At 42.7% G+C, this 27877-nt stretch overlaps 3 protein-coding genes across 10 annotated transcripts; 1 reads left to right on the plus strand and 2 right to left on the minus strand.

Annotated features, from left to right (window-relative positions):
* Positions 1–459: 459 nt before the first annotated feature.
* mbd6 (methyl-CpG binding domain protein 6) lies at positions 460–13810 on the minus strand. 7 transcript variants are annotated; one of them, XR_015864891.1, is made up of 14 exons: positions 13595–13809; positions 12481–12690; positions 11727–11866; positions 11189–11291; positions 9803–9974; positions 7302–9656; positions 5678–6645; positions 4968–5076; positions 4728–4873; positions 3071–3778; positions 2568–2620; positions 2407–2479; positions 1204–1642; positions 460–1091 (listed from the first exon to the last, which is right to left on the minus strand). XR_015864891.1 is itself a non-coding variant. In XM_088408676.1 (14 exons), the coding sequence occupies exons 3-14, from the start codon at positions 11840–11842 to the stop codon at positions 1571–1573; spliced, it is 4800 nt and encodes a 1599-aa protein (XP_088264802.1). In that variant the 5' UTR covers positions 11843–11866; positions 12481–12690; positions 13595–13809; the 3' UTR covers positions 460–1570. The 7 variants fall into 7 exon arrangements, 6 of the variants coding, with proteins under 6 accessions (XP_088264802.1, XP_088264801.1, XP_088264799.1 ...); XM_088408676.1 differs by having other exon boundaries at positions 460–1642; positions 7302–7388; positions 7464–9656; XM_088408675.1 differs by having other exon boundaries at positions 460–1642; positions 2568–2614; positions 13595–13810.
* A 1192-nt stretch (positions 13811–15002) lies between these two features.
* On the plus strand, positions 15003–20261 carry LOC148428375 (SH3 and cysteine-rich domain-containing protein 3-like). Its single transcript, XM_088408778.1, has 13 exons — positions 15003–15221; positions 15597–15628; positions 15809–15887; positions 16375–16528; positions 16606–16703; positions 17312–17372; positions 17474–17571; positions 17687–17756; positions 18273–18322; positions 18924–19006; positions 19126–19177; positions 19465–19602; positions 19892–20261. Exons 2-13 carry the CDS (start codon positions 15621–15623, stop codon positions 19997–19999), a joined length of 999 nt encoding a protein of 332 aa, XP_088264904.1. The 5' UTR covers positions 15003–15221; positions 15597–15620; the 3' UTR covers positions 20000–20261.
* Positions 19038–26145, minus strand: cd40 (CD40 molecule, TNF receptor superfamily member 5). 2 transcript variants are annotated; one of them, XM_088408781.1, is made up of 9 exons: positions 25985–26145; positions 25622–25703; positions 25342–25464; positions 25100–25246; positions 24419–24512; positions 24255–24313; positions 23502–23600; positions 22817–22842; positions 19038–22007 (listed from the first exon to the last, which is right to left on the minus strand). In XM_088408781.1, the coding sequence occupies exons 1-9, from the start codon at positions 26021–26023 to the stop codon at positions 21759–21761; spliced, it is 918 nt and encodes a 305-aa protein (XP_088264907.1). In that variant the 5' UTR covers positions 26024–26145; the 3' UTR covers positions 19038–21758. The 2 variants fall into 2 exon arrangements, with proteins under 2 accessions (XP_088264907.1, XP_088264906.1); XM_088408780.1 differs by having other exon boundaries at positions 25622–25712.
* Between the last annotated feature and the right edge of the window lie 1732 nt (positions 26146–27877).

The raw sequence follows: 27877 nt of genomic DNA on the forward strand, positions 1-27877 counted from the left end.
AAAAAATGAAAACATAAAATTAAGAAAACTAATTAGCAAGCAATATTTAAAAATGTCACATTGCGTTGGTTATTCTGAGCCTCGAACATATTTCAGCTAAAACGTTAAAAAAAAAAGCATTTATTGGGGTCATTTAGTACACATTGTGATAAATTCAGTTTATTTGGAATTCTGCTATATACTGTGTGTGTGTTTATAGATCTCCATCCATCCTCACAAGGGTCACGGGCTAGCTGCTGCATAGCTCGGGAGTGTTGGGGCAGGAGGCGGGGACACCCTGAACTCCTTGCCAGCCAATTGCAGGGCACACAGAGACAAACAAGCATTCAGGCACCCAATCACACCTAAGAACAATTCAGTATGTCCAATAACGCTTCCTGATTGAATCAAAGTGAAAATTGGATATTCAACTGTTGGTGTACACCATATGACAAACGCAAAAATGAAATGTACACAAAGTAGATTTTCTGTAAATACTTTTAATATTAAATAAAAAAAAGACTCCCATATAAAAAAGAAAGCTACAGTCCACAATTTAATCGTTTTTTTTTTTCCATTTTTTTTAGACTTAGGTATTGAAAGCCAGGGGGTAGAATGAGAAAAATACTCCCAGAAAAATTCACAATTGCTTGCGCTCATCTCTTTTCTCTAAACCATATAAAATCATAATAAAACACATTAACTGTACATATTTACAAATCTCCAAGTGTATAGAAATTGCATAATTACCTTTTTTTCTTCTTTTTTTGTTAAATACAACTAGTGGTGCCAGTATTGTGACGGGTGGGCAATGTGAGAATATTGTTCCATAATCTACAGCTAGACCAAGACTCATCAAATTCACCTAAGATAGAACAAGTCGGGCTTTTAAGAACCCCCATTCTTTGTTCATAATGAAGGAGCAACACGATTGATGGCGGGGGGGGGGGATCAATCAGATTACCGTATGGAAAGAAGGTGACATGTGAAAACAAACGTCTTCGAGAGTCCTTCCAGAATTTAAACAGAGGGTCTCATTCATTACACGAGCAGAATTCCAACTGACGCACGGTCGGAGAGTTGGGGGGGGGCTCAGCAATAGCACTGTTGTCCTATACAATTGACATATTAAAAAAAAAGACACGCACACGCACATACGTCCAATTACATACAGACTTTCCACAGAGAGCATAGTTCAAGTAGACGGGCTTGCTTGTGACTCACAGTAAGACGTAGATGAGGAACAGTACTCTTGCTTTTCTGCCTAACGATGATATGAAAAAAGCTGTGATCACATCAAAAAACAACCATTATTGTGTGACGTAGACCTACGAGTGAGAAAATACCCACTTTTTTCCCCGCTTTCTACTAAATTATTTTTTTTTCCCCCAGATTGGAGTTCGTCCTATGGTTTATTTTCCACTAATTTCCGTGGTGTTGGTTAAAATGAATATTAGTGCAGTTGACTGAAAAGGGGGGAAAAACAAACAAACAAACAAACAAAAAACACAGTGACATGGGTGAGTGCAGTCATGTAGTCACGAAGCCATGTGATTGGTGAACCGCTGTGACTGACAGCTCGCTCCGCCAATCATTGCCTCTGAGACCTCACCCCTCGCCGCCTCCTGCTTCGGATTGATGTATCGGGCTTCAACAGGGCCGCCTGCAACAATGCCAAGAAAAAAAGGGTCACGTTTGAACTGGGCATTAAAGTAAGATTTATCTAATATTTAGACCATTTTTTCATTCCAAATGAACACATTATTATACATTTCAAAAACTTGCAAATAAATGTGTTCTTAATGACCAAAAGTATATTTTAAATATAATGGAAGGTCTTGTTATCATGAAATGATATAACACGGGGGTGGTGGCCATGTCTGTTATTGCTACGGGCAGCAGGAGGAGCGTGTGTATTGCTGCATTTACCGTAATGCCCCTAAAGCTCCCACGGGCGCATGTGAAAAACGACACAGCTGTTGTCAGCTGAATGCATATCTGTTTCAACAATAAATATTACAATTTATCTAGGGGAGAAAGTAGTTGCAATTTTCTTTGTTTTTAATTGACATTTTACACGTCTCAGATTGAAAATGGGATTTGGGTTTTGGAATAAAATAAATATCGGAGCTGCACATGACTACCAGTTTTTACAGATTCCAATCAGATCGTATTCATTCATGCATTGACAAGGAAGCCTGATGTTCAAACCTTGGCATTGCCTTTTCTTTAGTTCTTTTTCCACAACAAAGCAAAATTTTCATTTGTATCAGAGCCAATTAATTTCGGGCACTTAGGCATAAACAAACTCATGCATGTTTTCCGAAGGTTAGGATGACCCTAAGAGAAAGTTTAGCTGACCAACGGCGCGATCTCGAATCTATCAATTGTGGCGCTGCCAGTTAGGGTAATAAATCTGAGTGGTACCGTAGTGGCCTTAGTTTCTTCGAGTGCTGTTGTAGCATCCACGTCCCTGAAGTCCTCCAACACATTATGTAGCCTGATTCACAAAATATAAACAATAGCACACGGACATGACTTAAAAAAAACGCAAGATCGGCCAAAGAATCACTTGCAAAACAACTCACGTTTGTTTCCTTTTTCTCCCTCGACGGACTCCGGACACAGTATCCGACTGCTCCTTGGTGAAAAATGCATCACAAAGACACCATTGGTCTTCAAAAATCAACCATTGCAATCAAAGGGTGGAATGTTTTAGCCATCTTCTAAAAGCAACGTTAACAAGGATGCCAGATGTGAAACTTGTTGGCTGGAAATGAACAAATAATGTTCCCCAAGTAATCTGCCACAATTTTCTGGTTGCTCATTTGGGAACCTCAACAGCAAGTGGGAAATAATCAGGTACGGTCCTTGACGTATCTGCTCGAGTTTAATGCGTGGCGGTGGATCCGGGCAGTGAGTAATCTAATATTCTTTCGCTGGACAAGATGATCAATCAGGGGAATACAAATTTGAATAGCACGCATGAAAAAGGGCCCCGTTCAAATAAAGTCTCGCTAAGTGTCACGGTGGCAAAAGCGCCATCGTAAAAGCTGATCATTGAAAGGACGGGGAAATGGCAGACACTCACCATTGCGTGTTCACTGTGCAGCAACATCCCCGGCGTATCCTCACGGGGCCTCCCGCCACCGCAAGCGTCGGCCGAACTCGCGTAACCCGCCTGCCTCTCCGCACCGGTATATTCCGTCTTGGCTTCCTCCAAGTATATGGACGGCAAAGGGGGCTCCGGATGGGTGTGTCCCTCCACCATGACGGTCTTTCTTTGTAGGGGCGACGTGGCCACGTCCTCGGTGGGTTTGGGCGTCCCCTGGGCCGGAGAATGGGCCGCCGCTTCCAAGCTGAGGCGGGACAAGTCCGGGTTTCGCAGCGAGCAAGCCCGGCGTGGGCTGAGGGAGACCGGGGCACTCGCCTGATGCGGAGTTGGGGCAGGGGGGGCCAGAGTATGGGGCTCCATGGGGAAAGTGACGGGCGGTAAGGCACAGAAAGGTGATGTGGGATCTGACGGCCCGGAGTGGACCCCGTCTTCCTGCTCTTTAGCGTTAATTTGAAGGAAGGAGGTGTAAATGGTGTCCATGAAAGAGGTGTAAGGGTCAATAACTGGCCTGCCGTCGGAACCTCGCTGCGGCGGTCGGCTAGGTTCTTGGGCGGGTGGCGGAGCCGGACTAGCGACCTCATCGGGAGGGATCTGAGGGCCGGCAATGTCACACTGGGAGACTGGGCTCTGCGGTTCTTGCGGCGAGTTGGACTTCTCTCCCTCGGAGGAAGCGGCAAGATTCAGCTTTAGGAATTAAAAAGAAAAAAGAAAAAATGTGAACACAGCGGGACAGTGCTGGCCAAACTCTGTACGCTTTTCGCGCCGATCGCGTTGTTTGTGAGAAAGTCAAAAGTTCTAAGTGAAGCAGATGAATCGGTGCCTCTCAATTACCTTTTTTGCAAAGCCCCCACTAAGGAAAGAAACCCCCACTCGCTGCGGTGACGAAAAGTGACTTCATTAAGGATGAAAATTCCCCAAATTGGGGTTTTTGAGTTTTTCCTTCCCCTTCTGGGAGCTTTGATGCTGTTGTGTATTTATGATGAAAAGAAGTCTCTGTATGACTTTATTCGCCTGTAAAGCCCTTTGAGAGTTCGGTGATTCAGGGCTGTACAAATAAACTTGATTTGATTGATTAACCCTGTGGTTTTGGGGTGTCACCACATAAAAATTCCATTGTACCTCGATCGCGAGTTGCCGGTGAAAGGATTGATGCAAAAATCGAGTGAGATGCATGATAAAACATCAGGCGTTCAATATGTCCAAAATAACTATTTCAAATTTTTAATGGCAGTAAATGAGCCTGACATGGGCTAAATTTGACACCTATAGGGTGTAACTCTCGACCTCCCCCGTTAACATACGTTTTAGTGTTGAAAGCAATTTAAAGTTTCTATTCCCTGCACAGACTGACACCATCTGGTGCCATAGATGTGCAATTACACTACACAGGGCAAAAGCAAAACCCCTTTCCTTATGCATCTTCCACACTATTTGAGAAGAACTGGGCTAGACCACAGGGACCCACAAAAAAAAAAGTCTTCACGTCACTGCAAAGCTAATGCTAAAAACAAAGCAACAAATTTGCTTCAAATGCACCACTAACTCGAAAGTGACAGCATGCAGGTATGCTACATGTATTTGGTAAGCGTCACTGACACAGCAGATTAGATGCAAGTTTTTAATAGTTACATACCTGAATGTTGTTGAGCAAGTTGATGGTCCCATCAGGACCTTGCAGGAGAGGCATGCCCAAAGATGAGGTCTGGACTGAGGGCAGGAGGATGGAACCGGCTCCAATACCCACCATGTTATGGAGCCCGGGGATGCCAGAAATGTCTCCTACAAAACAGTGTTGCATCAAAAAATATCATGAGATAAGGGTGGCCGTTCCTTTTGAAGTGCTAAAGATGTACATTGCTACGTAAAAACTCACCTAACACAGCAGGGTTAAGTAAAGTGGGAAGTAACTGCTGGAGAATGGGGTTTTCCTTGCCTTGGAGAGAAAGTGGGATGAGGGTGTCCACACCGGCGTCAGACAGTTCCTGTAGGATTGAAAAGCATTCATCAAAAATGGGCCATCAGAGCATTCATATGGAGGCAGCAGTGTTGGAATATGTATTCTTTTATCTTTAGTTTCTGGATCTGCGATTATTTGACAACAAATTATCTAAATCAATCAATTTTAACAATCAATTACTCATTTCGTAAATTCTAATGCCAGTAGCAATTTCTATAGTGGTGCGATACTGCAAATTCACTGCCGCAAAAGACTCAAGTATGAATGGTGTCGAAAATTACGTTTGTGAATTGATCTCGGTAGCTGGAGCTTTAGATGAACACTGCGAAAAGCTGTTTACTGGAAGCGAACTGACAACGGCACGCTAATGAATTACATCATGCCAAGAGACTACTGAGGGAAATCAGCCAATGGTTATAATGTCATAATTAAATCGGCCACACAAATCCTGTTGATGGAAATTTACAATGACTTTGTTGACGCAAACAGTTTTGAAATGCAACAATCACCAACAACCAGTCAATTATAGAAAATATGAGTAAATTAGAGATAATGAAACCAATAAAGGTTTCATCGGAGGAAACGGTGAAGCTAGAGCAAAGAACCAAAGGTGAAAAGGAGCCTACCTGAGGTTGGGTATGCTGAATGGGAGTTAACTGGGTATGGGCTAGGTCAGCTGTGTTCAGAGCAGCCGTGAGGAGGGCGGGGCTAAAAGGCAGGAAGGTAGCCGGGTGAGGAGGAAGGGCAGCGGGAAGGAGAAGAGACTGCAGGGCTTGAACGGACCCCTCCGCTCCAGGCGGCAGGGGAAGGCCCTGGGTGACTTCCAGAAGCCCTGGGCCTTGAAGACTTGATGGATCCAGGAGAGCAGCAGCTTTATCCAAGGTGAGGCCCTCTAAAGTGGCGGGGATCTGTGACGGCTGCTGAAGAGGGACCTCCAAGCTAACCTGCCCCAACTGACTCAGTCCAGAAAGGGGTAACAACGGCGCCTGATTTTGCCCAAGCAGCAAGGACGCCATGAGAAGAGCTTGAAGACTGGGTTTTTCCGTCAGCCCCAAATCAGATTCCTGTCCTGTGGCAGAGGCTGTGGCCGGAGGCGGGATTGGGTTTAGAAGGCCCAATAAATTCAGAGGTAAGTCCCCTTGCACGCCGCTTAGCAGGGGCAACAACGGAAAGAGAGGATTACTGTTTATTTGTTGCTGCTTGTGTTGCTGATCCTGGCTTTGCTGCTGCGTCTCCGCTTGCATCATTAACGGCTGCTGCTCAGCCATGTTTTGTGCCGCGCCAGCGGTAGGAGGTACCTGTGCATTTTGCCCACTCAACCACAGCCCGCCGAGGTGTAATGAGGACAGGGTCGTCGGGTCCAAGATGGACGGCAGGCCTCCGGTGGAAGATAGCAGCTGAAGTAGCTGATCTTGGTTCATGAAAGGGAAGGCCTCCGCCAAAGGTAAGGGAGCGTTCGATTCGCTCATGGCCGAAGGTGTCTGAGGACAGTCCTCCGCAAGCTGAGAGGAGCCGACCGCCTCCGAGCTGGTGGGGGTCAGAGGTTTTGTGGGCGTGGAGTTCTTGGAGTCCCCATGTACTGAGTCACCGGAACCTGGAAAACAGTGGAAAACATCCTTCAACACTGTGGTGTTGTTCTCAGTTCTATGACTACGCCTTTATTGGGGGGAAACAAAGGCCTTCAGAAGCACGCAGACTTCCTCCCTTACCCCGAGAGAACGCAACATCTTAATTTTCTTAGGCGGCGCCTCGACAAACCAACCCAAATTGGCTTCAGAGCCTCGTGATGAAACTTAAATGCGGCATATAAAGGCAATTGTTTTCAAAACATACCCTCGGGTATGTAAGATTATTATCGTGAAATAGTTCAGCACTTCTTTTGTACTCCGTTTACAACATTAGCAAAGCTATGAAACACGCTGTTTTGATAGAACAGTCAAGCTCAGTGCAGCCAAAAAACCGATTTTTTTCTCTTCCGCGTCAGCGCACCAGTTGAATAGTTTATACGCTGAACTTATGAGCACAACTATATTATGAATTTGCTTAGCATTTTTGTTACTCAGCTCACATTCGAAAAGCTGTGACAAATATTTTAATGGCAAGACAAGCAAACGCTAGCTAACATCTAACATAAGGCAACAAAGCGCTTTTAAGTTGACAAATAGTTGTACTGTATTTTGCAATGAATTTACATCGACCTTATCATTTTTCCGCAGTTACTAAAAATTCTACAAGCATTCTCTCACTCACCCGCAGTGCGATTTTCTTGGGAAGACATCGCTACATCTGCCGTATGATCAGCTGCGCTGCAGTCTTCCTGACGTGCATTGGAGGACGCTGCAAGAAGAGCTAAAACATGGTTGCTAAGATCAAGAGGCTTGGGCGAGGCGGATAACGCCACGGAAACACCACCTTGCGACTGACTCAGTTCTGCTGCGCTCGTGCAGTTGGCGGGCATGCTCTCTGGCGATGCTTCCGGCGAAATCACCCGGGAAACGGTGTCAGTTGCTGGAATGTGATTTTCAGTCGGATGATGCCCGTCTGCTGGCGTGGGGGTGATATGAACAGATGGGCCGCTGTTGTTATGCAAAGCTAAATTTGAGCGTGACAGCACTACGGAAGTAGAAGAATGTCTCTGTAGAGGACTTAATCGTACAGACTGAGCTTGTGACTGCATGGATCTGACGTGAGTGGGGGTGCGAGGAGGAGAGCCCTTCTCTGAAAGCAAAGGTGTTGCATTAGTGTTACTGGTTCGGCATGGTGACGGAGGGCGCGGGTGACTGCCACTGGAATGAGGCGGCATAGAAGAGGGCGAAAGTGTGGGGCCCTGCACCTTAGTGTCAACAGACAAAGATCCTAAATGAGCTGGAGCGGGGTTGGAAGCCGACGCCGCAGCCTGAGCGTTCTGTACACTGAGCAAGTGCAAAAGAGCAGACAGGGGTTGGGTCGGAGGATCCAAGCCAAGGGGCGTTGGTGCCGACCCCGTAGCGATATCCGTGGCGTCCGCCTGCCGAGGGGTTCCGCAAAGATGTGTCGTCAGTTTGGAAGTCAGGAACTTGGATGGCTGTCCCGGTGGCGGCAGGTGATGCCGCTCGGACGCGACGCTATTGGGGTCCTGCACATCTGAGGTAGAGGCAGCGCGAGGGAAATCCGAAGATGATAAGTTCACAGCGGTGGCAGCGACGGAGTCTCCGGGCGGCGTCTTCCGGGGCCCGTTGGCCAGCTGCTGGGTGTCTCTGATTATGCTGAGAACAGTGGGAGATCGCCGTCGCCTCTTCCTGTGCGACGCGTTTTGCTCTACTTTGGGAGGCAGTTGAGGCAGGGAAGAAGCCAAGGACTGGGCCAAGGAGTGGGATGAAGGAAATAGGACAGGAGAGGCCGCTGCTAGCGAAGGGTATTGTGGGCGAGTGGCAGCAAGAGGAGAGGAAAGGTGGCTGTTTTTTAAAGTGCTGTTTGTTACCTTTGTTGGCTGTTTTTGCTGCGCCTCCGTCAAGGTTTCCAAGGAAGAAGACACACTTGTTTGGCTGCAGGCCACATTTGATCCCTGGCCTTGGGATACCTGGCTAGCCAGCTGAGCTTTAGCGGCCGCCGAGAGCAGAGTACTTGCGGGAAAGGAAGTTGAGGGCGGCAGGTGGCCCTGGTGGTTGGAAAACGGCCCCAAAGTCGCGCCGGAGATCCCCGTAGGGTTCAGCCCAAAACCTGGTGGTACGGAGCCGTGGCTCTTTGGGGGTTTCAGCGAGGCAGCATGAGAACTGTGACCGCTTTGGTTAGTCATTACGTTGGCGTTTGGAGGGGTCGGGAGGTGGTGGTTATTAGTGCTACTGTTGCCAGAGTTCTTGAACTGCTCCAAGATGTCCTCCAGCTTAAACTTGAAAATGTGGGGGCTGGGGCTGGGGCTGGGCTTTGGCGAACCACAAGGGAGAGGGGAGTGCGGAGAGGAAGAGCAGGATTTCCTCCTCCGTGACAAATTACTTGCCGTCGGTCCTTCGGCCACTGCAGTCGAGCTTCCGCCCTGATCGGAGACATGAGAGGGGGAGGCCGAAGGGTGGCGGGACCGCTGCTGAGGAGATACGCAATTCATGTTAAGGACAGAGGGCGAGAGGATGGGGGAGGGGGGGAGGGGAGAGCCTCCACCTATGACCCCACGTGGATTCTGTGCTTGAGTCTGTGACACGCTTCCTCCTATGAAAAAGTTCTTAGGAGAAGAGCAAGGCGGAGAAGAGAGTGGCCTTAGGAGAGGGGAGGGAGGAGTTTCTGGAGTTTGAGCTGTTTTGTGACCTTGACTGACATTTTGGGCGGTGGGGGTGCGGGGTGACCTTTGGGCAACATGGTGAGCAGGGAAAGTAGGGCTGCTGGGCACAGTATGAGAAAGAGGAGGATGGTGAAGCCTTCGTAAAGCATCAAGGGAATGGTGAGAGTTTGAGCCATTATAGGGATAAATAAACTTGTGAGAGGAATTGGGGCTGGGGCAGGGGTTTGGGTGGGAGTTATTCTGAGATTGTGTGGGAGCCGGATGCAATTTGGGATGGTAAATGCCACGGTCCTCCTCTTCACGCTCAACATGAGCCCTCTTTGAGTTACAACTGCCCACTCCCTTGCTCACTTCTGGGGAGAAAACACACATATGATGGCTGAGAAGGATGCGTCAATGCATTTTTTTAATGTTTGGTTTTACGGTAAAAATCAATTGGGCACGACATTACACAGCCTAAAGCAAAATATATTAGAAGAGGATGCTTGGTCGGTCTCACCGGAGTGATGAAGGTGAGCAAGGGGCAGCTGTGACGCCTGCATACTTCGACACAGAGCGGCCATCGCCACCACTTTCCTGCGATGGTTGCACAGTTTGGTCATGTCCTGCTCTGCTTTGCCTGAAGGCTGCTTGTGCTGCTCCACCTTTACCCCCAATGTGAAGTTGAAAACCTTTTGGAAGAAAAAAAAATACACCATGTTGTAGTGACACCAAACTATATTCTGTGGGAGAACTTAATACATGACACGCTAAAAACTCTGCAGATGGTTTATATGAAACGTTTTGACCGCCATTGTAAATGGATCAATTGAAAATAAGTCCGTGTCAATGTTTGTTGTGTTTTCTTAACAAATAAATAATAAAAAAAAAAGGACCCTTAATAAGATGTCAGCACGCGGGCGCGTGCCCGTGGTTGAGAGGTCCGTGCCACCTGTGCCGTGGAGTCACATCGACTGCGTCTAGACCCGGTATGCGTCAACTGCTAAAGCATTTGTCTTTCTTTATAATTTGGGGCTTATTTTGCCTGCTTTGGTTGTATTGTTTTGGACTGTATGCGCTCCGTGAAATGACTTTACATTAGCGTTTGCCGGTTGACACGTTCTTGCTAGACTTTTTGTTGCGACATTCATTCAAAATGCACAAAATTGCCAGAATGAAGAGAGGATAGACTTTCAGTTGTGTAGTTTGGTTTGGTGAGTAATACATGCTTTGATCTCTTCTTTAGTTTTGTTTATTGCAAGTTTATCACAAATTTACCCCAGCTGTCAAATTGCTTCCTGGTGCGGCAAGCATCATGGGAAATGTAGTGGTATTATGGCAAGCTGCATAACATTCATTCTAGTTTGTTAACGGACTGATGTATTAAGTAGAAAGTATTATTATTATTGGTCTATTCATATTAAATGTGTATGTTGTATTTCTCTATATAGAATATCTTTAGCCCCATATATAAATGAGAAATGTTCATTTGGAACAAACGTTTACATTGTTTAGGTTATTACCTGCTGCTGCAGATACTGCTTTGTCCACCTGCCTGATTTGATTTCTAAGCATCAAAAATAAAAAGGAAAACGTGGAAGTCAGTTGAGTAGTTCCTTACGCACCGTGGTCAACCCTTTCCGAGGGGAAAATGGAAAAATGTCTGATGCCAATATGACCCTAATTTTTCAGATTTTTTTTTAATAATTTGAACACGAGTTTGTGGTATTACTGGCAAGGTATTACTGACTGTATTAGTCTAAATTGGACATGTTGATGTACAACATGTAATTACACATCGATAGGTTTCCTTGTTCGTTTGGGCTGTGCATGTAGACACCTTTTGTTTTTATTTATCATACGTACTTCATCCTGTAAGGGAAATGATTTCAACTTTTAGATTTACCTTGTTGATGACAAGCGGGCACTCCAGACCACATTTACAGGTGCCATCAGTCAACAGATAGGTCTTCACTTCATCCAGGTTGGACAGAGAAGTACCACTGGGACTGCAAACATACACATATATATGCACATAAGTATCTGCCGGGATAGCTTTGGAGAGATGAAATCAAACATGCGGCATGTAATTTGGAAACACAAATCAAATTTGTGTTGCTTCTCTGGCTTCCTGCTCAACTCCTGAAAAGGAAGTATTACTCCCCTCCCCCCACCCCAATCTGATGAATTTACAGTTAAGCCGTCATGCAAAACGTTTAGTCACAGATTGCTTATGTAATGACAAATGCAGTGAGAGCAGATGCCAAGTGAAAGTTAACATGTCAAGATGAGTATAGATAAAAAAACAATCATTTGATAACGTATCCTTTGATTTATAAATTGATATTTTGGAAAAATAGATGTGAAATAATATGGCCTGCATGCATGTTGCCTGACTAGTAAACCTATTTACCTTTGTATTTTAACCAGCAAAGTCAACGCACCTGACATACACCACCTGGCAACCATGCACTCTCCTCTGCCAGCCGATGGGGACGTGTATGGCAGCGGTGACCACCACATCCTTGCCCCCACTGCCAGTGTCACTTCCTCCCATCATTCTGTAGTTGCAGCCTGCCAGCTGCTAGGAACAGACCCCAAAGAAAAAAATAAATCTTCACTCAAATGATCCCGGTTCTTTTATAATTACACCTGCAAAGTCAAAAAAGCTTTTTAACTGCATTTGGTGCATCAAATACGGTACAGATTTGCAACTAGATATTGAACTGTGTGTGTACCTGACAAGATACCATTTTAGCAAAAATAATAGGATGATCTCATCTTGTGAGATCATGCAAGGAAAATGCACCACATGATACAACAAAGTAAGGATTAATATTGAGGAAAAATCATTTGGTTCAGGGAACTATCCATGAGTAATTGATGCAGTCTGTTAAAACATTATACAAAAACATTTATAAACGTACACACAGTAGTGAAAAGAAAATCATGTGGTAATGACTCTTAATTGTGACTGCATATACACTGACCATGTGTTCACAGTAAGAAAAGTTCTATGTTTCTTTGAGTGAATGAGTCCCATTGTCTACAGTTAATAGTTTTGATGATGATGATGACAACTTTGTTGCAGGACGGTATCAGTAAATTTTGGAGGATTCAATGTAATAACGCAAACGTGCTGATCTATATTATAAGATCAACATTTTGGGGAAAAGACAAGAAACTAAAAAAACATACCTTGTCATCTTTGGGAAGCCAGGCTCGTGTTGGGCTAAGGTATTGACTGTCGGACGAACATGCTGGTGTCTTACAAGTACACAGACAGCCAGTTAACCTGACTCCAAAGTGCCCCCCAACAACCAGGCCGAGATTTGACTCAGATTGACAAACCCTGCAGATGTTTACTCAGATCACATCCGAGGAGGAGCTGAGATGAGGATGAGGAGCCTGCAACAGAGATGTGGAGGTGTATTATGTAATATGGGAAGTCCCACGGTAACAGATCATTTTGATGATTTTAGATCATTCTTTTTTCGAGCTCAAAGATAACGGGATAAAGAGCGCTGTCCCCAGAAAGAATAACATCGCAAGTTCATCACACGTTGCCGCTATTTTAAGGTGGGAGGGTGTGTTAAAATATGGGCCTGTGTTTTTAGTGGGTGTGCAGCTGCATAAATAAGATGAATTTACAACTACACGCGCACATGGTCAACAAATCAGGCACGGCGACAAATGCAGAATCCACGAAAGAATGTAACGGCGAAATAACACACGCCTGAAGTGTCGGGTCGGGGCAAAAGCAGAATCTAAACACCACGGTTGACACGGCAGGCTAAAATGCTAAGCTAGCGGCTAAGCTAGCAAGCGCGTCCACTTTGTAGTGTTGTCGTGACAGCTGTCAGGCGCACTAAACTCTTGCACAATTAGCCACGACAAAATGCAACAAACCCCGCACGCAACCGGGCGAAGCGCGCGCGGGCATCAAAACGTCAAATAGAAAGCTCGACAGGGGCGATAAAGGTTGCGGGGGGAATCTCTCCACCTTTTAGGGCGTCGGGCTCTCTGTGTTGGCGAAGTTTTGAAGTCTTCCCTTTGGAGGCTCGCGGGAGAATCAAGTTAGCTAGCTAGCTAATTGGACGCCTTTTGACGGGCATAACGTTGACACAAACATAAAGAAAGCCTGGCGGCGTCGCTCGCGTATCCGCGCGACGAGCGACCGACGTGGGAACGGCGTGCGCAAGTTCAGTTTGCAGACAAAGGGCAATAACGCCTCAATTTGACTGCGCCTCGGGTAACGGGGGCTAAAGCTAGCACGGATGCTAGCCAAGCAGAGCTAGCAGACTGAATTTACTTGATTTGGAGTGTCCCGACGAGAGTGGAGGCTGTCCCGCTGCCGCTTCGCACTTATCCAAGACGTTCTTTTTCCTTCTCGACTTCCAGGCGCTCTTGCTTGCAGATATATTCCGTTAACCATCGCGAGCCATGTAATCCAAAATTCACACTTGCCCTGTGCGTGTTTTTGTGTGTGTTTGTTTTAAATTTGGGATTCCCGACAAAAAATAATGGAGTTTTCTATCGCGCGTGCGCAGTCGGAGCTCGAGGTGTATTGTACCCAACATGCAACGGGAGCTTTTGTCACCTTCCAAGGCGGACCCGGCCCGCGCCGTCCTGAATAATAACGCAAATTCGATCCTATTTATAACGAGTTCATGTGTCGGAGCTTCACGTAATTGTTTCTTTTAAATAGTAATGTTATACAGTCCGCATCAATAATTGCATTTTTCTTGGTCAATATTCCCCAGTTAAAAATAAATAAATAAATAAATAAATAAATAATATATCTATCTATCTATCTATCTATCTATCTATCTATCTATCTATCTATATATATATATATATATATATATATATATATATATATATATATATATATATATATATATATATATATATATATATATATATATAATTTTTTATAGAGACGTAAAAATAAAAAAGTAACAGTTCTTTGTACTTCCTGTGGCAACTGTACTCAACTAACTTTACACTCAAAATAACAGGAGATTCACCAAAAGACACAGACAAAGATGGAGGTTTTACGTAATTTAAAAATTAAAAATGTTTCTCAATGGCTTATTGGAAAAATAAAATAGCACACTTTGCAAAAGTAAATAGAAACTATATTAGTTTCACATCTTGGGTGAAGTAAAACAATACAGGGAGCAAATATTCTTTATTTTATGTTTTTATGTTAATTCCAAGAGTTTTCTTCATAAAATATAGATGCTGAAAAACTGTTCACCTGCAATTAATTATGGGAAAATTTGCGATGAATAAATTAAAATTACATAATTGCTTGACAGCACGTGTGTGTGTGTATATATATATATATATATATATATAGTATTGCCTGGTTATTAGCCATTATAAATCTGAATGTACGCAGTGAAGACTCTTATTCTAAGCATTTTATTAGATATTGTATTTTTTTTCAATTCAAGACCAGATTGGAGAATATGAATTGTAATTAGTTCTGACAGTGACAAATTGAGGTTTTGTTTGGTTAAAAAAGTGTGGAAAAGGTGAAAGGGGACATGTGACAAAGATGGAGGGCATAGATTAGGTATCTAATTTCTCCTCATCCTGGGACGACAGTCTGAGCCGCCGCAGCTGTTCCAAACAGTCAGCTTGACACATGAGTATTCAGTTTAGCATTTCCATAAACGCTCGTTCAAACGCATTCAACGTCACTGGCGGCCTTCAACCCACATGAGGACTCGGGGACTATGTCGGAAACCACCTAAGGGGAACTAAAGACACGCCGGCGCCGTGTTAGGATTTGTCAAGAGAAGGTATCGTTTGGTCAGCTGGGGTATCGGACTGTGATCCACTGACCCTCCCACAAAAGTCAAGTTGCGGAGCAGCTGAAGAACTGACTTGCGTACATGCTTCTTCTTCTGTGACCTTTCCACAAAAAGGTAAGCACGTCCGTGCTTGCTTTACCCTACACTCCATTTTTTTTGTTTATTTTTGTGGTGGTGGGGGGGGGTCAGCACAGTAACTGTTAAAAAAATGACCCGCACATTGGAAAAGTCACCTTTAACAAAGTAAAAAGAATTACATTATATAAATTATAAGCTCTTATTTTTTTTTGTCAAAATTGTAAAATAAAATCTGTAAAAAGATAAAGATGATGATGATGATGGATATTAATCAATTCATTAAAATGATGCTCCCAACATTACTATAATGATGCTACCACCACTATGTCCTCTATGACTTCTTTTACTCTACTAATTACTAACAAGTGACGTACTGTATGAGACTAAATATTTTACTATCTATCGTTGAAGGTGTAGCAGTGGTGACAGAACACAATGGACCAGTGAGTATCCTTTTTTTTTCACTTACAAATTCCATGGGAATAATCATTGTTTGGCTGTGATTCATCTGTCCTTATGTTTGCAAGGCATAAAAAAAATGGCAGCTATGCCACCCTGGACAATAAGCCGCAGGGTTATCTTCTATTCTACAGTATTCTGTTGTATTCTATTCTATTAACTAGGGAAGATGACAAAAACTCGGTGGATATTCACGATAACCCTCCAGCTCCGGACAACGTCGTGAGAGAGGACGGAGACACGGTGAGTTGCTTTCACGGTGAACTGCATTCATGTTATGAACTGCTTCAATTATTATACATTTAAAGGGTTTAGGCATATTTTTTTTTTTTGGGGGGGGGGGCTGTATATTATTATTATGTATTGTCATGCCTGTAAAAAAATGCATTAGTGTAACTATATTACTTTTGTAATGCATTACTCCCAATGCTAGTATTAACCATGTAAAAAACAAAGATGAGATTTTTTTTCTTTTGTTAATGTTAAAAAAAGATACAATTTTAGGCATACTGAAATGTTTCCTCTTTCCTTGGAGGGGCTTTGCAAAAAAATAATAATCGAGAAGCACTGATATACATAATTTAGAGAAACCAAGGGGTCTAGATTATGATCTAGAAGGTCTTCCTTCTCCTTTTGGACATTGTAAACCGTGATTAATTTTCTTTATCTAATTATATTCTATGCATTTCCTTTCCTAATGTGTTAATATGTTCAATCCATCAATCTGCAGGTGTACTTTATATATGAAGAGGAAGTGGAGGTGGAGGAGAAGGAACCAGAACCTCCGCCGCCCGTCATCCGAGTCAATGACAAGCCCCACAAGTTCAAGGACCACTACTGCAAGAAGCCCAAGTTCTGCGACGTCTGCGCTCGTATGATAGTGTGTACGTAGCGCAAAATTGCCACCATTTGCTGCACTTAAAGCCCAGGCGTATTGCTAACGCGTTTTCCCATCTTGCAGTGAACAACAAGTTTGCTCTGAGGTGTAAAAACTGCAAGACCAACATCCATCATTCGTGCCAGTCCTACGTCGAGTTTCAGAAGTGCTTTGGCAAAATAGTGAGTCTCACTTTGTCTGTTTACTGACTCCTAAGACACCGGGAAGAGGATTTATTTCAGAGAACAATATGGAGTTTGAAAACAACCTTTTCTAAAAGGCAAATTACCTCAGATTTATTTGAATTAAGAATCCATTTCCCTAATGGCGGATTGGACTAATGAATTAGGCAGCAAAACACATGTGTTTTTCTCCATCTTAGATGGCTGCCGTTGTCCCGTTCAGTCAACCGAGAACATTTAATAAACAAAAACACGAGGAAGGAAGACAAGCGACTTGGACTGTTTTTACTCACGAGGAGAACGGACAGAGAAGTGCATCATCACAGCTCTCTTGTTCAGCTCTCTTTCATTTTCTTCAAAATGACAAAAAAAACCCCAACAATATTAAAAATAAATCAATATAAATAAAACATGTCTTTGGGATTGAATGAGCTAAACAGTAAACACGGCTACAACTGTGATGCATTCATTCTGCTCTATTTTTATGATCGGTGTCAACTTGTTGCGGTTTGAGCCGTATCGTATTTGACTGGAGTTCAGCGCTTCCACAGTAAGTACAATTCAGAGTGAACGTAAATATTTTTAGCGCGCTATTTTTGTCTTTGTAGCCTCCCGGCTTCAGACGGGCCTACAGTTCCCCTTTGTATAGCAGTGACCAACCAGATCCAAGTGGGTTTTCTTGATGTTAAAAAAAAAAAAAAAAAACTGTAAAATGCTCATCTTGAATATTGACATTTTTGTTTCCCGTGGCGCTCTTGGATGCCGAGCAGACAATCCGAATCGGAACGACCCGGTCTTTGACACCCTAAGGGTGGGCGTCATCATGGCAAACAAAGAGCGCAAAAAGAATGAAAATGACAAGAAAAATGTGAGTGGCCTGTTTCATGATGGTGAAATATTTACCTTTTTTTTTTTTTACACATTTTTCAAATCGTAATTTACAAGTGGTAATGCAAGAAAACGTTTTTTTCCCCCCCACCAAGATGCTGATGATGATGGAGGAAGAGGAAGATGAGAATCAGCAACCCAAAGAAAACGAGGAAGGAGCAGAAGGTACAAAATAAAAGGGAAGGTCCCAGTTTAAGGCATATCGCACGTTCCGACAGAAATAATGATGGGAGAATGAAACCTCATGAAGCACTCGCCATATTTTCTTGCGCTTTCTTTTAAAAAAACTCGCGGTTTGTGTGCCTCGTCCCCTTATAAATTGCTTCAAAATTGGAGCATATATAACATATCAAAATTTCAAACAGGATGTTACAAAAAATCTTCATGCGATGATATATTGTTCTATAATGCAATGAATTATTTTATTCTATCGTCCCCCAAAAATGAAAACCTGTGTATAAGGCGCAGCGAATTATAAGGCGCACCGAGAAAGTCGAGGACTTTATAGTGCGGGAAATACTGTATGACATTTCCTCTGCATCTTCAAACCAACAGCGCCGTCTAGAGGAGCTAAAAGGTATCACATGAGGCTTCATTCTCATGTTAAAAGATGGTACACAGCAGGGAAGTGATCTTACCTTTATGGATTGCTGTTTGGTCTGTTGTGTGGTGATTGTGCAGGAAAGCCCGAAGAGAAGAAAGAGAAAGGAGGAGAGAAAGCAGATGAAAAGGTAAGATAACAACATTTTTGAAGCAAACATTTGTTTTTTTGTATTCTCTTTAGTGTACATGGGAGGTTTGAATTGTTGTGGCATGGCAAGTTTGCCTTTTCAGATTGTGTGTGTGTGTGTGTGTGTGTGTGTGTGTGTGTGTGTGGGGTGGCTCATGTATGACCCCCGTGGATCAGGCCTTGGTTTCACCACGTTAAGTGTAATTGCACATCCGTGGCACCAGGTGGTGCAATATATGCAGGAGTTTGAATTTTTATTTTATAATTTTGAACTGCTGCATAGACTTTGCTGTCAACAACTTTACTGTAGAGTAAAAACAAACATTCAGCACAATGTTTTATACATTTTTCTTTAGGTTAAAATGTTTAAGATATTTGTGTCTTTGATGCACTACGTCAGCGGTGTCAAACATACGACCCATTTGCGGGCCAGTTCTTGATTTTGTAATAAAAATGAGCTGATTTTTTTCAGTACAAGAAAAAAAAAAGTTTAATCGTAATGGTAAATGTTTTCTGATGAAAAGGACAGCATTCTAGGATGACATACTGTAATTATGATGAAATAAAAAGATGATTGCGCCCGTGCTTTTTTTTCACAACAGCAAAAAGGAACGTTCTCCCAGTCGCATTACTACTTGGCTCTGTACCGCTTCAAGGCCATAGAAAAAGATGATCTGGACTTTCAGTAAGTATGACAAAAAACATTCAATGTGGTGAACCTTTGAATCATTTATTTCTTCTACATGATTATAAAAAAAAAAAAAACTTGTATGAAAAATTGCCATCTTTTCTGTTTTGTATTAGTCCCGGTGATCGCATCACCGTCCTAGATGACTCCAATGAAGAGTGGTGGAGGGTGAGCTCAACCTTTTTCCTCAGTCCAACTCCATGTCCACACATTTAAGTCAATCTAGGCGTCCCATTACAAAAAAAACACCACAATAAAATCACCCTTTATTTTGTTTTTATTGCCTACCTTATTATTTGCTCGATTATGGAATGTAGTCTGCTCAGAAGTGAACGGAATAAGAATTTCATTGTGTGCTATTACTATGCATATGACAATAAAACTCTTGAATCTTGAACATCGCGATCTGGAGAAAATGACTGGCTTAACGGGATGAAATTGTGTCTCGCTTCCAGGGAAAGATGGGAGAGAAGACGGGCTATTTCCCCACCAATTACCTCATCAAAGTGCGCGCGTCAGAGAGGGTTTACAAGGTCACGCGCTCTTTTGTCGGCAACAGAGAGATGGGACAAATCACACTGAAGAAAGACCAGGTAAAAAGACACTGTTAAAAAATCATTTAACTACCCATATTAACAATTGATTTATCAATTTTATCAAGGGTCTTATTTCATTAACATTTATTCAATACTTCAATAATTAATAGTGACGTTTAATTAGTATACCTTGTATCTCATTTTAATTGAGTAGATGCGATTTTTTTTTTTTTTTTTTACAGCGTATCATCTTATCAAAATGTTGCCGGAAATGTTAAATGTACGCCAAGTGTGTTGTAGGGACTCGTTATCACCAGACGGTGGTGATGTTTCTCTGCCTTTTCAGATCGTGGTGAAGAAAGGAGACGAAAAAGGAGGCTACTTGAAAGTCAGCACAGGACGCAAACTGGGCTACTTCCCTTTTAATCTGCTGCAGGAGATCACTGTGACATAAGAAAAAAAAAAAACCCGAGATATATCGAAACACTTATTTGTAAAGTCAGAGCGTCTTTGTAATTAGTTCATTGTTATAACTTGTTATCGGATGGTTCATTTTCAGGCCTACTCCACATACAGCACTTTGTGTGCACTAATGGTTATTTTAAAGTGCTATATATTTCAATAAAGTAGAGTTATGTATAAGAAGTATGTGTACAGTATATTCCAATTTACTATAGGGCTGCATTTCAAAATGAAATTAACTTTTAATAGTTTGAACACTGGGTTCAGCAGCTTCTCTCAATTGTTTTCAGCATAGCAACAAATAGAGTGCGCTAGAGTGCTATTATTTTTGTTCTCTGAGCTATTTTGAAGAAAGATTGACACAAACATGTTTTTTTTGACACTTGGGAAGTGTTGAATTGTAGTGATGGGGATGTGGGCTCCATAAGTTACTGACAAAATACAATTACACATTAGAACGTAGAGATAAATACAGGATCACATTCATTATAGAGCTAAGCCATGGCAACAAGCAACGCAGCAACTAACATTTTGAATTTATATAAGTGTGAAAAAACGGGTTTTGTTGGACGAACATGTCAATTTTAAACTTCTGCCGCATGAAAATCCTGGAAAACTGCCAAAGAAGTTACCATCATTTACAAATCATTGGGCACACTCTTTTTGTATATAAGGTGATTTTGCGCAGTTACGCCGGGTTAAAACTGGACAGGAAATTATTGGGCAGTGTCAGGTTTCTCCTCTAGGTTAGAAATGTTGGTGCAAAAAAAACCAACAAGAAAAAAATAAAACAACCCTTGAGTTTCAGAGGAAATTAAATTGATAGTGTTTCAAAGAGAAGAATTCCTCATTTTATATACATATATTTAACAGTGGAAAGTTTTAAATCCTGCGATATGGGCACACTTTAACCCCTGAGTGTCCAGAGATTTTTCACTAGCCTGGCCTTTTTATCACCAAACTTGGGATAACTTTGAAAGGGTCAGAAAAATCATCAAATATAAATAGTTCAGTGGCATCAACTCTATCCATACATATATACATTTATGTTACAATTTAGTTACGAAATTGAAATAGGTATATTTATTAGTTCATAATTAGAATATGAATTTTGAAGATTTTTGCATTATGGGAGTCCAGGCTAAGCCAATCAACAAAGTCACAGAAAAGTTTGGAAATGTCAGAAGTTGTCCGCTAGCGCCACCTGGTGGTATTGGGGTCTCAACACAAACAATTCTATTGTGCCCTATTCGTGAATTGCAGTTTAAAGGAATAGTGCAAAAATTGGGGGAAATGCACGATGAAACATTGGGTTTTCAATCCGTCCAAACTTGACAATAGTTCCAATTTTGAATGGCAGTAAATGAGCCCGACATGGGCTAGTTTTGACATCTCTGGGGCGTACCTCTCGATCTTTTGTTTGCAAGCATTTCGAAGGGACGGCAGCGTGGCATATTGTTAGTCGTCGTGTTTTGACAATCCATGCAGTATTTTAGCCTCCCATTTTTTTTGTATGCTTTTCCTTTGATATCACACATCAAAAACATCCAAAAGCCCGAGTTGGCTGAAAATTCCCCCCAGGGGTAAAAGTGTTAGACTCTCCACCCTTGATTTGAACACTCACACAGCTGCTCTGCGCCACCGAACGCATTTGATGGGCAGTTCTGTCGGGGGTTCACAAAGTGGACGCGGCAGGTGGTTTTCAAGTGCCGTGTGCGGAAAGCAAGAAGCGCCGCCGTCGGGCAAAGGACTCAGCGCGACATTTCAGCGGTCACCGTCATACTTTGCGATTCCTGACGGGAGAGCACTTCGGCTTTTCCGTTCTCCTGCGTCACGTAGTTGCCTTTATCGCTAAAGCCCAAGTCTCCCGGGGGGGCCGCCTGACCGGGACCGTCCTCGTTCTCCTCGGGCACCCCCGTGCCGGCGTCGGTGGTCGGCAAGGCCACGAAGGCCTCTTCGGGGGGGTCTTTGTCGTGCTGCACGCACGCCTCAATGCAACCCTGAAAACACGGAAATAAAATAGAAAATAGCCTTGCCTGAGCTCCAATAAAATTAGCCAATGGCGGCCATAGAATAAACTAAAACTGCGATGGCCCATGGTAACAAAGGAGTGTTGTTAAGTGTATCAAATGCGTGACCCAGAACTGACCCACAAGGAGGTTTTATCCGGCCCGCGAAATGATTTTGTAAAGCATTAAAAAAAAAACAGGAATAGGGCCGAAGCCATTAGTCCGCTATCTATAATTAAAAGACAAAAAATCTTACTTTAGTCACCTTTTTTTAACTTTATTTACAGCTCAGCATTTAGCACACAATGCTTCTGTATTTGATGCGACATCATGTCTTCTTCTTGAGTTTTCAACTTCTCTCACGTATGTCATTACGTGAGTGCCACCCAGTGTTTAAAATGAGACGCTTCAACACGATTAGATTTTCTTTGCACTTCGATGTACCCCTTGAAAAGAACGTGGATACCCAGACATTTCCCTGTCGCTGGATATTTGTGTGTCCATTGTATTTATTTATACATTTATTTGTGTGTTTTGTTTCATCTTATGTTCTCTGGACAAAATATATATTTTGGATGCATGCTGCTTAATCCAATTTCCACAAACACTACAGCAATCAGAAAGTGGTGTCTTGACTAGTTCGGCCACATTGAACAATTTTTGGATTTGACTTCTTATCTTAGCTTATCTTGGCATAGAATCATGTGAAGGGCATGATGTCTACCGTTGTTGACCAATGTTGGCAATTGTGACCTTTGAGATAAAAACATCTACTACTAAAAACATCAAAAACGATTTACCTTTCCTTTGGAGATTTCTTCCCGACCTAAAAGACATAAGAAAAGGACACGTCATAATATGAAAAATCTGATTTTGTATTGTTTAGCGCAGGAGTGTCAAACTCAGTTTCATTTACGGGCAACATGGAGGAAAATCTATTCCCAAATGGGCTTGACCAATAAAATGATGGCATATATTAATATAACTTTAAAACAACAACTTCAGATTTATTATTCTTTTTTAATCCTGTCCAAAATAGTACAAGCACAACATCACGATTAATCAGAAAACACTAACATTACTATTAATACTACGATATTCCATATTTAGAAGATTCAACTCATTTTTATAGTTTAAAAAAAATCATCTCGCAGGCCGGAATAAAGCCGTTCCCGGACCAGAACCGGCCCGGGGGCCGTCTGTTTGACACCCCTGCTTGACTGCAAAAATGGGCTTTCCCACAATTATATTTTCTAAGTAGATCCGTTATAGATCAGAACATAAAGGGTTAAGATTCTGTCAAACGTTTTTCACATTTGTGCTGCTGAGAAATACTCCCGAGAAATGAAGCTGTACTTTTGGGTTTCTGAATTCCGCCTTGCTGCAGGCGGTTCTTCGGCGCAACAAAAGCCACAAGAAATATAGCGAAAAAAAGACTTCAACATTCTGTAGGAGTCCTGGAAATACGAGCAAGGTCGTACGTACATGTTGAGCGCCGAATCTTTACTGCAGCTATCAGCAAGATCCCCAACACCAGTAAGAGCACAACGCAGGCGATGATCGCGTGCTGCCGCCGGTTCTTCTCTGCAACACATTTAGCGCAACTTAGATGGACGGCGCAAATGAAGTACCGTATTTCTCCGAGTACAAGTCCAGGTCATTTTCGATCCCCGTATGAGGGGGGGCGACTTATAACTCAAAACAGACCGTTTTTTTTTTCCACCTATCTGTGTTTCAATAACATGAATTTGAATGCAAAATAAGTCATAGCATGTCATTTACAAGGTTTAAAACGATTGGATGAACCTCAAATTCCGTATGGTACGCATTCGTTTGCACACAACATGGCAAAAAGGAACTTTGGTCAAGCACCGCCGAATTGCCTCTTTGCTGTCAGCAATATTTCGTCTTTGATGCATTATGAAAAGGAAAATACGGCTTGAATTGAAACAGCCAAGGGCAACTTTCCACGCTGTGATCTCACAACTGTCGTCACTTGGGTAAGATGATCAGCAAATCCTCTTCGAAGACCTCCATTTCAAACAAATTAAACGGGTCCGAAGATGACTACCCGTGGACGAGTAACCGGGATGTTTGGGCGAATGACGAGGAAGATAAGGATGTCCGGGAGTTAAATGGGAGGAGATATTTGAGTGTTTAATGGAATGACGCGAAAATAACATTGAAAAAGTGATGCGCTGTGAGCTATCTCCCAATTGGTCCGTGCACAAAACTTACCACACACAACATCATATTGGGTGGATCCGCTTTGCCCGATAACGGTGCCGCTTTCGCACCTGTAGAGAGGCGGCGTGTTAAAAGAAAATTGCGCGGGGCATATTCCCTTGACATCGCAGAAAACAAGATATTGCCATGCTGTGTAGAGGATGCAAAGCACTGACTTGGTCCATGTCAAACAGTCGCTGTCCCATGAAGTCCGGTTGGAAAATGAGCCTTTGGGACATTGGCGGCACACGGTGTCATGCGTATGATTCCCTGCAACGACAAAAAAGAAAAGTCAGCATAGAGAGTTGTAAAGTGCAATGTTAATGCAATGTTAAACCCTTGGGGAAATTTCGACCCAACTCGGGCTTTTTGATGTGTTTGATGTATGATATCAAACAAAAATCACACAAAAAAACCCAGAGTAGTCTAAAATATTGCACATATTGTCAAAACGTGACGACTTTCGATATGCCGTCCCTTCTAAATGGTTGCAAATGGGAGGTCGAGAGATACACGCTATAGGTGTCTAATTTAGCCCATGTCGGGCTCATTTACTGCCATTTAAATCTGGAAATATTGTCACTTTTGGATATAATGAAAACCCCATGTTTTATCATGCATTTCCCACGATTTTTGCATTCATTCTTTCAACGTCAACTCAACTCGGGTACAATAGAAATGTTGGTGTCGATAGCCCGAAACCACCGGGTGGAGCTAGCGGGCAACTTTTGACATTTACAAGCCTTTCGATGACTTTGATGACTGGCTTAGCCTGGACTCCCATAATGCAAAAGTCGTCAAAAGTCATATTACTGTATAATAAACATTCCTGTTTCCATTTGTGAAAAATGGCATACCTTTAACAATCGCCCCCCATCCAGGCTCACAAGCTTTGTGGGGTATGCAGGTGAGACACGCGCTACTGGAGCAATGAAATCCAAGTTTACACATGCAGCTGTTTTTTTGGCTTTTGCCTTTGCTTTCTGGAACCTGAAAATTTTTATCTGGAATGAAAAACATAAATAAAAGACACAGACATGAGCCCAGCATCGCCGATGGATTCAAGACGCGATGGATACGCGTGGCAAAGACGACTCACTGGGGTCGCAGTACGGTTGACGTTTACACTTCGTCTCCGTGGTGTACGTGTCCTGATACTCGTCCTCGTCGCATTGGAGGCACTGAGGAGCTGCGCACGTGCCCAGCGGAGACATGCTCGTGCCTGAAAATGCGGTTGAGGTTATTAGAGAACGTACAATCGCTCACCTGTAGCACGGGGCAATTTTGGAAAAAAAAGCCTCGTTTTACTGCTTTCATGCGTTTGTATGTATGTTTACTAACAGTGTTTATCAACAAAATTGTGGACAGCGGCGCCTTACCTGGAGGACACTTTTGGCAGCACTGTCCATCGATTTGGTACTGAGTCTGGGGGTCGCACAGCGGCTGAGCCGCAATCATCACCTGCACAAGCTGCAAGATGTTATTTCCAAAGAAACGTCTTTATTGCTTTGAATTTAAGATTGCAGGTAAACGATGAAAAGATTTTAAAGTTGGCGATTGCAAAGTGATTTTTTTTAAGCAGCCCAAGAGGGAATAATCTGTTACCGTTCATAAATATGTATTTTTAAATTGCAGAGCTCAGTCATGTTGTTGTCAAAACGAAAGTGAAAGTACAACGGGTTGGTCAAGTTATAACATTTTCGAATCAATCGTTTGGTGCACAAGCGTGAACGAACACTCACCGAAAGCGCCCACAACTTGCTCATCATTCTCGAAATCATCTTTGTTGTTGGTGTCAGGTAAAAAGACGAAATGCGGAGCTGCAGAATGCTCCGCTGTTTTCCGATGGCCCGAACGCGCTCGGCTTCTCCTTTAAAAGGCGACGAGCAGGAGGTGGAGTTTGAGGGACTTTCCTCAAGTCCACTGACCATTTCCCGGAACACATTCGGAGCTTCAGTCGAGAAATACAAACAAAACCACCGGATTAGATACACCCTAATTATTAGAATTAGACTTCCCATTTGCCTTGGAAAATGCGCGTGATTGCTGATCATATTTTGAACTCTTTTGAATTTGACGAGAAATGTAAAAGGGGAAGATCAGTATGTCTTGAAGAGACTCGAATTTAGAATGGTACGAGTTGGCGAAACACGTATTATTTCATGTGTGCTAGTGATTTAAAAGCAAAGTGTGTGGAGTCCCGATCGCCAACTTTTTACAGGGTTTCTAGAGGTTCCGGGTTAGTCTGAATCAAGTAAAAACATTGTGTGCATTGAAGTGCTTGAAATAAAATCCTCATCAATCATCATTTAAACTCGAAACATCTTAAACCAACTGAACCGCTGAAAACCCCTCCACAAAACAATAAATAATATCAAATATAAATTTAACCTGAAGTAGAAGGTATGAAACGGTGTGCTGTTTGTTTTCTCAATCGCGTTAATCATTAATGTGATTTGGAAAAAAACTACAATACATTTACAAGAAAAAAGCTGACAGAAATGTAAAACGTTCCAACTGCCGCACACTTTGAAAATGAGAGCGCCACTGCACCACCTGGTGATCTGGATGTGTAATTACATCTCACACAGCAAAAGCAAGGATCTTCCTTCACGATTGTACATGCTTATAAATATCAATAAGTACAATACAGTAGAAGGCAAGTGAGCGACACGCATAGGGGGAAACCTGCGGATCTGCTCTACCACCTAGAACCCCCATACAACAAAGTTCCGCAAAAACAGTAGTAAAACGTCCCAACATTTACAATTAGCCGAGCCGTACATTTTACGGTAGCATGTCACGAAAGCAGAAGTTGTCAAGCTGTCGTTTGGGACCGCACCTCGGCAGCACACGCCAAAACTACAAAGGAATTCCCCTGCAGAATTCTCACCCAGGGTTTTCCCTCAAAAGAGATTTGCGTTTCCCGGGTTTGCTTGAAGGCACCGCGACGGATTTCCATACAGAATTATAACAATTGGTGTTTGGAAAAAAAAAAAAAAAAAAGAGCAAACCAATGTCAGATGTATGTCCTCTTTCTGTTTGCCAATTCCCTATGTGTGTGTATATATATATATATATATATATATATATATATATATATATATATATATATATATATATATATATATATATATATACACATATAGTGGAAGGACAATTCCCCAATGAAAATACTTGTACTGTACAACATGTTTTCAAGGAGTGCGGTGAAGTGCAAAGAAAATGAATGGTGCTGTAGTGTCTCATTGTGAACACCTGATGGATTCACGTCATGAAATACATGACAGAAGACGTTGAAAAGACACAAAGAGCAAGTCATAATGTCATAGCAAATACGGAAGCCCTGAGTGCTAATTGCTGAGCTGTAAATAAAGTGAATTTTAGAAGAAATACAAGACTGATTGTTTGTAATGCAAGAGGGAGCAAAGCCGAATGGTTTGGAGGACGAGCCCGCCCGTTGTGAATCTCCTGGGGGTAATCAAAGGATTTTACCTGTGCTGAGCGGTAGCATTATGAAGCTAAATGATAACGCTAACATGAACGTTAGAGAAGTGTTCCACTTTGTGTCACTGAAACCGCCAGCGAGCAAATGTGGCAAGCGGTCACCTCCGCTTGTAAATTGCTGTGCTCAA

This window comes from Hippichthys cyanospilos, chromosome 2 (assembly GCF_059441005.1).
Source record: "Hippichthys cyanospilos isolate Australia breed blue-spotted pipefish chromosome 2, RoL_Hcya_1.0, whole genome shotgun sequence".
Taxonomy (NCBI): domain Eukaryota; kingdom Metazoa; phylum Chordata; class Actinopteri; order Syngnathiformes; family Syngnathidae; genus Hippichthys; species Hippichthys cyanospilos.